Here is a 14,157-nt window from a genome sequence, read left to right on the forward strand (position 1 = left end):
GTGGTTCACGAAAAAACGAAACAACCCAACATTTATCAATGGTATTTTTGACTGTTAAACAATTTTTATTTTGACAATATGCCTTTTTAAAATGACGAGTAGAAAGTGAAAGAAAATCTTTTAAAATAAAAATGTTGGTTGCATTTTAAATATTGTCGTAGTTGAAACTACAAAAGTTGGGAGACTTTTAATTTGAAAATACATTATTTTTAAACAAACAATTTTTATTTTTTGTGTGATCAAAGGCCCTCGAGTACATTGCTACACAACCGATGGATTGACCTATGTGCAGCTGTTTCGATGTAATATTCAACAACTTTTTTTGCTGTGCACGATGCAGAAAAGATTGTGTTTTGCTGTGGCTAGCTGCACGCACGCTGAGTAGATAGAAGAAAGATTTATGTCGATTTTGAAGAATTCCTGCAAAAAGATGAAGCACGATGCAAGTAGATGCGAGAAATGAAAGATGATTTTTCGAAGATTGATTCGCTACACAGCAAAAAGAAATGTAATATCGATCAACGTAATTCAAGATGATGTAAGAAAAAATGATGTAATAGCAAAAAGCAGATACAATATTACATCAATGGATGTAATTTTGTTCGCAAAATTGATGTACATCGTACAATGTGATATTACACAACCGATGGATTGATCTGGTTGCAGCAGTTTCGATGTAATATTCAACAACTTTTTTTGCTGTGTAGTGTGAGATTTTTTGAGCATCTAGAATTGTCGCCCCCCTCGAATTAAAGCCATTGTTTACGTTTGGCTGTTCCGCCTATTTCAATTGTTGGTCTAGTTATAATCTTGCCCCATGTTTCCCTATTTGCGACAACCCCATTGGGCAAACTAAACTCCGACATTTTCCTTCGGAGTAAAAAGAAAAAATCGCTTGAAACACCTGTCAAAAATCATTCTCGTCTTCGGCAGACCGCAAGTGTGACTCGGATTTCGTTTTTCGACTGGAATTTTTTGGTAAACCGGTGCATTTTCGGGGAAAAATCTTTCGCGGCGGTGCGTTTTGTCTATTTTTCGACTATAACTGGCGGTGATCATAGGTTCGGTAGTTTCGGGACGATACGGAGAACACATGTCACGGTGTAGAACGCTCGAAACCTGTGTAAAGACCGAAACGAGAATTTCCCCTTCACTGGTGTTGGGGTGGTGACAGAAACGTAAAAAAAAAGATCCAAATTTATTTCGCTGCAGAGGTGATTCCCATCCGAAGTGGAAGTGGGAGTGGTGACACAACGGTTGATAAAGTTTATCGAAGCTAAACAAGTGCACAACGGAGAAGATACATAAATACTAGTTGGTTGTAGGTCTTGCCAATGTTTTAAGGAGAGTGAAATTTTACGTTTCTCTTTTGGTGGCCAGACGTACGCGCTTTAATTTGTGTTAAGCGTAGTTAACTATCGCTATCAGTTTCTATCTGTGCGCAGTTTAAGTGAATTTTTTTAAGAACTTGCTGAGCACGGATTTGAACAACCATACGTAAGTACCAGCACTATGTTTACCCTTGATTTAGCAATTAGACACCTATTCATTATAGTTTGTTAACTGCTGACAATAAGGTGTAAAAGCACTTGTACTCTATCACATAACATATGTGGAACTTCATGCAAAATAACTGACTAAAAGCAAATAACTCTATCTAGTTTCGACATGTACATTTCTCTAATGTATTTTCCTTAACCTGCTAAAAGGTTCTACCAGCAGGGCCGTAGACTAAATAAATCACAATTACAATTTGTTTTTGTATGCATTCGAAGTAGATATGCAGGCGGCGCTTGTCCGGATAATTAGACGCGTTAGAGTAAGTTCACATTACCAAGCTGTGCATCATGAACTCAAAAAACGTCGTCATTCTCTTATCTGAATTAGTCATCGTGTGGTACCTACAGCATGTTGGAATCTCCAATTTGCAGCGAGTGCTTATCATTGAGTATTTATCAAAAACGCGCGACCGTGAATAAGATAGAGCATTGTTGAAATCATTGTCAAAGGGTACTCTACTCTCGTAGATGGATGTCGAACCGTTACACACCGACTTATTGGCTGCTACTTTCAATAGAATTGAAACTCCAACCTATGGGATGGACAACCAACGTCAGGCGCGTCCAATTATTATTTCACTATTTTGCTTGTATCAACTTCGATCCCTACCACGCGACCTCTAAATTTATTGCGGGAGAAAGTAGAAGCAAATACAGTGATAGACGATGCCAGTCAATGTTTATGCATGCAACACAGACCGTATGGATTCTTGCTCAACCTACCTTATTTTCGCTGCCAATATTCTTGCGTAAAGTGATGTAAATGCCATCATGGTCAATTTTCTCTTTTCACCATAATCAAGTGCTGCATTCTTTATAACACCCAAAATCATTCCACACTTGCTCAAACTTTGATTTGGAAGCATACAGATAAGTGACGGAGAAACAGTCGACCCATAGATTACACTCCTCCAGGACGGAACTTGCCGTCCTGGTGATTGATCTAACGAAAGAGAGTTTCATATATGGCTTCCATTGGTACCGAACTCCGTTGAAAATTTACTCCAAATACCCTTGAAAGAATCTCTCGCTGTATTCATGAAATTCTCTTTGGAAAGCTCTTGAACTTTTCTTAGAATTACCATTGTACATTTCTTGAGGATCTAATCAAATTCTGAAAATTACAAGGAAATTTGGAAATATGCTCAAAATTGCCGGTGAATTCTTCTTAGGAATTGGAATTATTTTCCTATTAGCTTGAAATTCTGCAAAGCAGGTTTGTGTGCTTTTGTTTGGAAGTATTTTCTCTTGGAATTATTATCGATATTCCCTTGGAGCTCTCCTCAGAAATCTCTTTGAAAGTTTGATTGAGATTTAAGTTTTTTTGCTTTATTAGAGAGATTTTCAGTTTTGGGCAGGTTCATCTCCTAAAAGCTAGGGGTGGGGACTTCAGACGGGAGTCCCCCTAATTACAGAGCTAATAGGAAGGGGAGGTGAGGTTCCAGAAGAGAACCCCGAGGATACGGAGTTAGGAGATGGGCGGGAGCTCCAGAAGGGAGTCCCCATAATAACAAAGTTTTAATATTTCAGAGTTGGGAATTTTCCTTTAATGCTACCGATGTTACTGTCCTTTTGAATAATCGTGGTCAAGTTCCGTGTCCTGTTCCTTTGTAGTCGCTGTGTTTAATTTTAGTGCCGTCATTCGTCCATTTCCGTGTCCTTGTACGTGCTTTGCTTGGTTCAATATCTTCGTTCATCCGTGTCCGAGTCAGTATTTGTTGCCGAGGTATAGTTTTGAGTCCGGATCATTGTCCGTTGTCGTTGCTTGGGTGTTCATAGATCAAATTTGTTCTATAGACCTAGCCCTGCCTCCTTAAGGAAGCAGAAAAGTGCAGCGATGCTGGATGAGTCATCTCTCAGGGTATCCCTGATGCTACCTGAGGTCCCGTAAAGGGAACGGGGTCCGTGGTACTGGGGGCATTCACTGTAAGTGGAACATTGCACGTATCGCACTGTCGTCTGCATCTGCACACTAAGATTTTTTTACAGGAGTCAGTATTTTTTTACTGGGTTTTTGAATTGCTGAAAAAGTCGGTAAAAATTCAAATGACCGTTATCCGTAAGGAATCAATGAAATTGATCAATTTTATTTTCTATCATTAAATGGGGCTAACAGAACTAAGTATGCGCAAGTTCAGAACAAATTTTCTCATTAATAAATTTTCCACAGATTTTTAAACTTTTACCAAACAGTTCCGCAATTCAAAAACTCGGTAAAACCGTACTGACTCGATTAGTGTGTGCCTCCCATGTTGTGGGAGACTTTGGTATGGCCGGTTCTCAACCGGGATAGAATGACTTGAAGTCGGTGTTCAGGTGGATCCTTCCATTTCCTGGTATCCCCTTTTACCTTCCGGATAAATAAGTCTCGAGATCGTATCCATTCGTTAGTCCAGCAGTTCCATGTAGTGATTGTGATCCACCGCTTTATGTCCTGGGCCGGGGCCTTTCTGGTGTAAAAGTTGGACTGTTTTCCGGATGCCGCCGGCTTCCTCATTACCTCTGATCCCACAGTGTCCGGAGACCCAGACAAAGGTTGTTCCCTTAGGAGCGATCTGCTGGATACCCTGGATCCAGGGATGTTTAGCTGTTTCAGACTGAAGAGCTGCTAAAACACTGGCAGAGTCGGAGAATATGACGATCGGTTTGTTCGAGGGTAGGGTGACAGCTACGAGAATGGCGGCTGCTTCAGCAGTGAAAACGCTGTATGGGTGTGGTAGTCGGTAGAAGGTGCACAGCTCCGGATAGGAAATTCCAATACCAACTCTACTGCCAGCTCTTTTTCACCTCATTAAAGTGGCCGACAAAGTTTAGATGCCTATCGAGTCGTAGGCCGAGGATGCGGATAAACCTCTTGAAGGGCATGATTCTTTCATCAATGGTTCAGTCTCCTCCGGGAAACATCTGGATCTATGGTTGCCCATACATACTTGAAAAGTACGATGTTGGAGAAAATTTTTCAGAAAATGGATAATGTGGCCGGACAGACCCCATTGCGCAAGTTGGACAAGGATGTCAGGCGTCCATGTCCGATTGTATGCCTTGGCGATGTCTAAAGTTGCTAGCTCCACGTGCTGGTCGGCATCCCTCGCGTTTCGAAGTACCTGATTAAGTGTGGCGAAATAGGTCCCAGTGCCATGTCAGGGACGGAAGACGTGCTGGCGATGGTCAATGTAGCCGTTACTCTCCAAGTAGAGCACGAGTCTACGATTGACCATCCGCACCTCCAGCACCTTGCTGACACAGCATGTCAAAGAGATTGGTCTGAAGTCCTTTGGCTCGCGACTCGCAGCTCCCTGCTTAGGAATTGGGACAACTAGACTGTGTCTCCATTCTTCCGGAATAGTATTTCCTAGCCACTCGCTGTTGAGGTGGCTGAGAAGGGTACGTTTGCTTTCCAGTGGCAGATTTTTTAACAGAGGGTATCCCACTTCATCCGGGCCAGCTGATTTGCCGTGAGCCTTGAACAAGGCTAAGTCAAGCTCTCTTGGTCCGAAAGGTTGGTTAATTTCCAGTGGTAGATCGTCCTCCGGGATGTGGAAATTATCCAGCGAATGCGTTGTCGCATTTTTTGTGCGACGGAAATGGTCATCATATCCTTCAAGAGCCGAAAGAGTTGCAAAGTACTCCCCCATAGCATGTGCAATTTTGTCGGGGCCTCTGGTTATTAAACCGTCTATTCGAATAGCCATGCCACGGTACTTTCGCTTACCGCTCAACGGATTGGCTTTACCCCATAGGTCAGAAGCCGTCTGTCCAGCGTTAATACCGTCGAGGAAATTCTCCCAGCTCAAGCTTTTGGCGGTACGGATGGTCTGTCTACACTCGTTCCGTTTAGTTCTGTATGCAATTTGTGCCGCTTCCTTCAAGGGGTTGTCCGCGGGCAGTCGTTTAGCTGCCCTTAAAGCCTTCCTTCTGGCCTTAACAGCAGCTTTTGTCTCAGGAGATCACCATGGTAACGACCTGGTTCCCGGGTTGGGACTTGTCCGCGGGATTGATGTGGTTGCCACTTGGTAGACAGAGCTGATGAAATCCTGGATATTGTCCAACTCATACTTCCAACGTGGTCTACGTGAGATGTCTTGTGGCTGGTCGTCAAGTCGAATTACCACCGGGTGATGATCACTACCCATGGGATCTTCCTCGTTGCTCCAGAGGAGTCTGCTGATTATGTTGGCGCTAGCAAGGGGCACATCTATAGTTGTTGCTCTCTGACCACTGGTATATGTGGTGCCTCCATCATTGAGAACGACAAGATCCAGTTTTCTGGCCACTTCCATCAGAGTGGAGCCTCTGGTATTTGCAATTGGGCTGCCCCAAACGGGATGGTGGCCGTTCATGTCCCCTAGTATGACATTTAAGTGATTTTCTGCAGGTAGTGTCAGGATTGTCAGATGATGTGTGTAATACGATATCACCACCGGTATCGACTTCTTTTTGTTTGCTTATTGTAAACATATATAAATGTACAAATTTTAGGTTGATTGCGATTATAAAGGGCGAACACGAAATTATTGCGACACATTCAACAGGGCATAACTTTTTTACCATTTGGTAAAAATCAACCAAATTTTGCACACTTTCTCATTGATGTGTATTGTGTACATGCTGTCAAACTCGAAGTCGTGTTTTTCGATTCAACGAAAATGGAGGTGAACCAACGCAAGTTGAGAGAACAAATTGTTTCCAAACACCTGGAATTTCCTGACCTGTCGCACCGGCAGTTGGGAAAAATGTTGAACATTCACCATTCAACCGTCTCCAGAGTGTTGAAGCGGTTCCAGGAGCGGTTGACGTTGGACCACGGCAAAGGAGCTGGAAGAAAATCGGGCCGGAGAACAAAAAGACGGAGGGAAAGGTGAAGCGGATGATTAAAGCAAATCCCAACGTCTCAAGCCGTGATTTGGCTAAAAAGATCGGCATGTCGCAGAGCTACGTCCAGAATGCAAAGAAGAGAGCTGGACTACATACATACAAGGTACAGAACTTCCCAAGCCGCGATGAGCGGCAACAATCGACGGCTAAAACTCGGGCACGGAAGCTCTACGAGAAGATGCTGATAAAATATGGCTGCTGTGTGATGGACGACGAAACGTATATAAAAGCCGATTTTAAGCAAATTCCGGGGTTGGAGTTTTTCACCGGCAAGAGCAAGTTCGATGTGGACGACAAATTTAAGAAGAAGAAAATGTCGAAGTTCGCCTCCAAATATCTCATTTGGCAGGCCATCTGCTCTTGCGGACTGAGGAGTGAGCCTTTCGTGATAAAGGGCACAGTAAATGGCGAGATCTACAAATCTGAGTGCTTCGAGAAGCGCCTTTTGCCGTTCTTGCAGCAGCACGACGAAGCTCCGCTATTTTGGCCAGATTTGGCATCATGCCACTATTCTAAAAGTGTCCTGGAGTGGTATGAGGCCAATTCTGTCCATTTTGTTCCAAAGGACATGAATCCGCCAAACTGTCCGGAGCTGCGCCCGGTGGAGCAGTACTGGGCAATAATGAAGCGGGAACTTCAGAAGAGCAAGAAGACAGTCAAAGACGAGAAGGACATGTTAAGAAAATGAAAAAAAAACTGAGAAACTGGTACCGGATGACACTGTAAAGACTTTGATGGAGGGCATCAAGCGAAAATGCGCTCAATTTTACACTCAAGGCTCCATCGATTAACTTTTCTTTTGATTTTTGAAGTAAATATATTTATAAAACTACCCTAAAATTTTGGTTTGATTCTAAACATTATAAGAAAATTGGCATGACATTTTCGGTGTCGCAATAATTTCGTGTTCGCCCTTTATAAATAGCATTAAATTAAATAATAATGTATCCATTGTCCAACACCTCGACACTGTGTCCTTCTTTTACCGAAGAATCGTCCGGATGCCAGTTGTCCACCCACTTCAAGGAGAACGACAAGTTGAAACGCAGTTGGATCTTCCAGTAGACTCCCCGTATTAGAACACAACTCCAGATTGGTTCTATTTGTTTGTGTCAAACTGAAGATCGGTTCTTATTTGATCCGATTCGTTAAGTCTTCCATGCTACATCCCACCTGATCCACTAGTGACTATCGCCCTTCTTGCCGGCAGCCGCTGAAAGTCCGTCATCTTCATGGTTGCAATCGGTGATCGGATGAAAGCCAAATTATCGATAATCATAGTCTCATCGCCCGACTGACAGTCCTTCGCAAAAAGCTGAATGTTCCGCACCTTCGGGAACTTGATGAAACGCAGCTGAATCGGCGATCATCTCGATTTCAGATCCTTCTGGTCCACCACCAGATCCACCACCGAAACGCCATATCGCTAGATGGTTAATGATTGGACATTCTTGGGCCCGTGAGATAGGGGTGTGTACTGCTTATCGCATGTTAGGGAGGCCTCGGCCATGCTTGCGTCCAATTCGGTTCAGTGGTTGCCGAGAAACATCAGTCCCATTATTTCGTAACACACACACGAAGTCATTTTCCGATACCGTCGAGCTGAGTTGGCTCGGCCCTCGAGCTCTCGGATCCAATGTCAGTTTTTCAAGCGATATGTAAACCACCTTCTCTCTGAAAGTAGGGTAAAACATGCGTTCTGTGATACTCAGGCTACTGATATAGTTTATGAATAATGCTATACAACCATGATTTGAGAGATTTGCTATTACTGAAAGGTTTCACTTTGCTCAGATTTCCAGATTCACTCCTAATCGATAACCAGAACAAAAAGCCAGCCCCCCCTCCCCATCTAGCATTGACCTTTATCCCGTTTGGAATTCCGTAGCAGCCATTGACTTGGTTTGTCTTCTACCCCGATCACCGTGGACTGGAAGATGGTAACGACGCCGTTCATTATAAATGAAATTTACGACATCATACAGAAGGTAATGCAAATAAACGATAGTTGATAGACGACCGTCACACCACGTTACAATGGTTGTTCGTTTTCTTTCAGTCCACGGCTTTCGAGCTGACACTGGAAGCCCTGCTGGCACTTGGCGTCATTTGGATAGTGCTGTACAAAGCCAACGGGAAACGAGCAAAGCGTCTTTCGGCGGAACAGAAGGCAAAGCTAATAGAAGAATGGATGCCGGAGCCGTTGGTGGGAAAGGTTCCGGATAATCATCCGGCATTGCACACCCACGTCGTAATCGGAAAGGTCGGCAAGGTCATCAACATCGATGGGAAGCAGTGCCTCAATCTGGCCTCGCAGAACTATTTGGGACTGCTGGAGGATGAAAACATCCAGGAAGCGGCTATCAAGAGCTTGCGAAAGTATGGTGTTGGATCGTGTGGCCCACGTGGCTTCTATGGGACGTTAGATGTCCACCTGGATCTGGAGGAACGGTTGGCAAAGTTTATGGAAGTTGAGGAAGCTGTGGTATACTCGTATGCGTTTTCCACCATTGCCAGTGCCATTCCGGCATACGCCAAGCGAGGGGATATCATTTTTGTGTAAGTTTTGGAAGACCTTTGGTTATGTTAGATATTTCAGTTTGTAAGAATTTTATACTTTTTAGGGACGAATATGCCAACTTTTCCATCCAGAAAGGAATAGATGCATCTCGCAGTAGAACCGTTTTCTACAAGCACAACGATATGGCCGACTTGGAGCGGCTGCTGAAGGAGCAAGCCGTTGAAGATAAACGAAATCCAAAGAAGGCCGCCAGAACTAGACGTTTCCTGGTAGCTGAGGCCATCTACATGAATACCGGAGAAATCTGTCCACTGCCTCAGCTGGTAGAGCTGCGCAAACGCTACAAACTGCGCATGTTCCTGGATGAGAGCATATCGTTCGGTGTTCTGGGACTAAACGGTCGTGGAGCGATTGAGCATTTCAATGTCGATGTGAGTTACATTTTTACTAAATGTCGAAAGTTGTTGATAGTTGTTGGTTTATTGATAGAAAATCGAAGTCGATCTGCGTTCAGCCGGTCTGGAGTGGGCCGCCGGAACTATTGGTGGTTTCTGTGCTGGATCATCGTTCATTGTCGAACATCAACGCCTGTCCGGACTGGGCTACTGTTTTTCCGCTTCGCTTCCACCGCTGCTAGCCCAAGCTGCCATCAGCGCCCTCGACAGATTCGAGAGTGAACCAAAGATTTTCGCCGAACTGAGAAGTTGTTGCCAGAAAGTTTCACAGTATGTGCCACAAGACATTCGACTGAAAATAGATTTTATAAGCACAATGATTTTGCTTTCAGAAAATTACCGTCCCTCACGGACTTTACCTTCCGAGGAGATCCCCTGTCGCCAGTAAAACATCTGTACCTGAAAAATGAGTCAGATCCAGTTGCGGAGAAACGACTCCTAGACAGGATCTCCCAAGAGGTAGGGAACATCTGAGAACAGCCCATACTTTTTAAGAAACGCTCAGAGATTCTATTTCATCCTATTTCAGTGCATAAACAACGGGTTGGCCATCGTGGCGGCCGAGTATCTGGAGGATATGGAGAAACGATGCCCACGACCGAGCATCCGGCTAGCTGTGAACCGTCTCCTCACCGATTCCGACATTGACGATGCATTCCGAATTCTTCAGCAATCTTCTAGGAAAGTTCTCTCCGAATCGTAGTTCTATCGAGTTGTTGGAGGGCATATAATTTAGAACATTCAACCAAATGATGAGCCATTTTGTTGAACCTCATTCAAGCACACACACACACAGACACCGAACACACAAATCTTCACGAAGTAAATAGTACTACTATCAATAAACTACAGACTACATGGTATGTACTGCTACCATACAGTTCAAAACCGACTTTTGTTACGGTAAGTTATACGTTTTAAAGTGCACAGATCATATTTAAGACCTCGGCAGAGTATTATAATCCAGTTCCTCCTCTTTCCAAATTTCCGTTCGCAATTGAGAACGCAAAAATACCCATAGATGTATGAGCACACGCGGATTGCTGTTATTTCCTCATCATAGGTAGAAGTAGATAAACTTTAAAATTTTAAGCTAAATTTTAAAAATGATGCCAATGGTAAACTAAATTCCACCCCTCAGAACTTTGTTGCAAATTGCTATTATTCGGATGAAAAGTAAATTTAAAACGAACTTGAATTGTGTTCAGTCAGTCTGCACCTGCGTTTTTTTTTTCGAGCACACGCACATTTTTCGTTACCGGGTAGCTTGAATTAGTAAGTTAAGAAAGATGTTACATTTACAATCATTGATATCACGTCGGTTTGTGGTGAAGTTTTGTAAAAGCACTATTTTTTTTGATGGATGATCCTTCTTTTAGATAATTGAATAAGTTCCAGTTATTGTCAACCAGGAAAGAAAAAGGTACATAGTACATATTACTAAATTTAACTTCTACCTACTGCAACATTATGTCGAGAAATTCCACAAAATACTATTAAATAATAAATTAAAGAAACAGATGCTTTAATTTGGGTGTATTGTACGTTTATCGAAAGAAAATCCTTTGAAATTAAGCGTGACTATACATCCCGGAATCAGCCTGCTTGCATAGCAGATTGAAACTCAAGAGTTTGGTTTTGTTTTGTTGTCTTTATTAAAGAGATTGTTCATCTCTAAACGCAAGAGTTCTTTCTGACTGAAACTTAACGCGTGCTCTCGCTTTTGTGCTCTTTGAGCACATACTACCTAGCCTACAGCAGTTGTTAGCTCGTGATTATTAGAACGAGCCACATTGGAAGTTGAATATAACAAAAATACACTGATTTTATTAAAACGAATGTTACGTGCGGTTGCAGCGTCACCCGTCGTTCAGGCGAGATTCCCGCTCCAGCCGGTGGAACTTTTCGCAACCCGGAAATTTCCCTACTGGTATACTGTATTGTTTGTTGTCTAGTGTTAAGTGTTCAGTCTGTGCAACCTCTGGTTGAAGACGGTGTCAATAGTCTTTAAGATACAAGTTTCTGCCGGTGGTTGGCTCAGTGCGTTCTTGTGTGTCCCGTGCACGATGCAGTCTGGTTGTGCAGTCGCTGTGGTTTGGTCATATGGGTGGTAGAGATGTACCGGTTGTGCAATAGGAGTGCGAAGTGTCTGACGTATTGGCAACCACTAGATTAATTCAACATGCGACGACCTGCCGTAATCTTTGAATATTATGGTTGATCAGCACTCGTAGGGAAAAGTGGGACTTCTAAGGGAATTTGAAAGAAAACGAGTGAAGAACACAAGTATCCGGTGGTCTGATCGCTAATTGAGCCAACGTAATGCCAATTCAGTGCAGGTTGACATATTTCCAATATTGTAATCAAAATTTGTATTATTATATATGCTTAGTAACAGTTTTGAAGCTGGGAGGATGTGGAACGCGGAGGTATCGCTTAGGGAAAGCAGAATATGGTTGGTAGCTTCCTAGTTTGGAATGGTTCAGATGAGCTAGGAGTGATAGTTTTACGCTTAGGAAGTGTTCTTTTTTGAGATTTTCTCTTATTTATTTTCATATGTTATCTCCTAGGGGCAAGACAGCTTTCAATCGTGAGTAACTTTTGAGCAAATCTTGAGTAACTCTGAGTGACTCGCGTTGCTCGATAATGAATATCGTTGTCAAAATGAAAATTTGTATCGTAGCAACTCAGTTCAACAGTTCTCTCTGTATTTACATATTTGTGGTTCTGATCAAGCAAAAATGAACAACAGAATAGTTCTTGATGATTTAGGAAGAAGAATGCGGGTTTTAATGAGGCTACAACTATAACACTATCCTTATCGTGACTATTGAATGTAATAATCATTTCTCTAAATCCATATTACAGTTGATGATGTTCGTTTGATCGATGTTGGAACATATGCATGGACCAACCACAACGTCCATTGGCACTTCAATCAGACTATTCAATAGGAGGTGTTTGTTTCGCATCAACTAACTAAGTACTCGCGACGGTTAAATAATACATAGCCCTTTATTTATGTCACCAAAACATGCAATAAAAGGTTTATTAAGCTTACCGTACCAGCACCATATTTGACGCGTCCCTAATGATGACGCACTCGTCTAATTTTTATCGCATCTCGATTTTGACAAGATATTTTTTTAAACTTTGTTACACCATCATCCCTAGAGCACAGGAACTAATATTTGCAGAAGTAACATTTCAAAAATAATGATTGAAAATAGTCGAACATTATTGAGTGCGTCGATTTAGGAACCGCTTCGAATATGGTGCCTCCACGGTATCACTAATTTGTATTTGACGAGATTGTAAGTAATCTGAAGGATGCCTCGCTGGATACGCCCAAGACTGGACGGGCAGCAGCTGGTGGCCGTGAACGGTTCCTGGGGGAAGCACTAGATGCGACCCTTCTCCCAGATGACCATGGCAATACAGGAAGTATTGGTATTGGAAGATAATTGTTATTAGATATTTTGCAAACAGTGACAGATAGCGGACATGAAGAACCAGTGGAGGTGCCGGGCAAAGGTGTTCATCCTAGACAAATAGTAAGTTACAAATACGCTGTTGTCGTTTTCGTAGGCGCCGTCGTAGTCGCTGTCGTAATCTCCGTCGTAGTCGTAGGCAGTACCGTTAGTATATTTAAAATTAACCACCAACCGCTGAAAATATGAATTATCGCGTATTTCTGTTGTTCATTACATGCCAAGTAAAATTCGAGAGCGTAATTTCATTTGAATAGCTTGTTCAACTAGGTCTTAAACAATCGTCACGTCGGTCATAGCTTGTTATGATTACCTGAACCATGCGCAAAGAGAAAATCGAAACATTTAACGTCGCGTGAAAATGGATCTTAATAAAGGCCTCTTTCGTAGCTTTTAGTTTAAGGATTTCAAAGATCGTCGGTTGCAGTGGCTTGCTTACTGAGCAGAAAAACGCGGTCCCAGATTATTTCATATTAAAACTGTATGGTTAGATCGCTTGTTTATCGTGTATTTTATAAAACTTTTCGTTGTCGTCGGTGTCGGGTCTGAATAGTCATAGAAACTTGAGTAACGCTATAATGTGATATGAGGGGCTCGGTGGCCTTAGCACAACCGGTTTTGCTTACTGAGCAGAACATCATGAGTCTAATCTCAAACCCATCCACATTCAAGATTCGTCAATCGTTTTATTTGTTAACATGACTACATGGTAATAACAGCAACTCGATGATTAAAAAGGAGCTCGTCTGCCTAGTGGCAAACGTTTTTGCTTACTGAGCAAAAGACCGTGGGTTCAATCCCAAGCTCCTTCGCGTTATATGATTGTTAGGACATCAATTCAGCTTATCGTTTACCAAAACGAACCCTGCTGCAAACCCAACCCAACCCTTTTACCCAACATCCCAGTGATTCCTCGTGGAAGTGCAAAGGTGTTCTCGGCTTCCATCAAAGCAAGTGTCACGTCAACACATTCCTACCCCTTCCTTTCTTGACCTGTGTTCGGGCGCGGCCGGCGCTGGTATTGCCTAGTTTGAGATCACCAGTTTTTACACATTTAGGATGATTGCTAGTCCCAAGCATCGTCTATTGGTTCTCTGTGTAATTACAGTTGGTCTGGCAATAACAGAGTAGCAACCGTGGGCGGTCAATCATGCTCATGCTCATGCTTATCACTAATTTGTATTTGACTTAAACTAGGAACACCGTAACGAATTAAAATGCCGTTGTGGTTCTCCTGCCCGTGCAAAACAGTGACC

General features: G+C 42.8%; 1 protein-coding gene across 2 annotated transcripts; it reads left to right on the forward strand.

The window, feature by feature from the left end:
- The first annotated feature begins 943 nt into the window (after window positions 1–943).
- Window positions 944–10,298, forward strand: Spt-I (serine palmitoyltransferase subunit I). 2 transcript variants are annotated; one of them, XM_065231533.1, is made up of 7 exons: window positions 944–1,497; window positions 8,229–8,422; window positions 8,494–8,993; window positions 9,059–9,386; window positions 9,445–9,680; window positions 9,743–9,869; window positions 9,940–10,298. In XM_065231533.1, the coding sequence occupies exons 2-7, from the start codon at window positions 8,372–8,374 to the stop codon at window positions 10,111–10,113; spliced, it is 1,416 nt and encodes a 471-aa protein (XP_065087605.1). In that variant the 5' UTR covers window positions 944–1,497; window positions 8,229–8,371; the 3' UTR covers window positions 10,114–10,298. The 2 variants fall into 2 exon arrangements, with proteins under 2 accessions (XP_065087605.1, XP_065087606.1); XM_065231534.1 differs by having other exon boundaries at window positions 8,323–8,422.
- Window positions 10,299–14,157: the final 3,859 nt, after the last annotated feature.

This window comes from Ochlerotatus camptorhynchus, unplaced genomic scaffold (assembly GCF_037179485.1).
Source record: "Ochlerotatus camptorhynchus isolate MF236.1 unplaced genomic scaffold, CSIRO-AGI_Acam_v1.1 ptg000357l, whole genome shotgun sequence".
NCBI lineage: Eukaryota > Metazoa > Arthropoda > Insecta > Diptera > Culicidae > Ochlerotatus > Ochlerotatus camptorhynchus.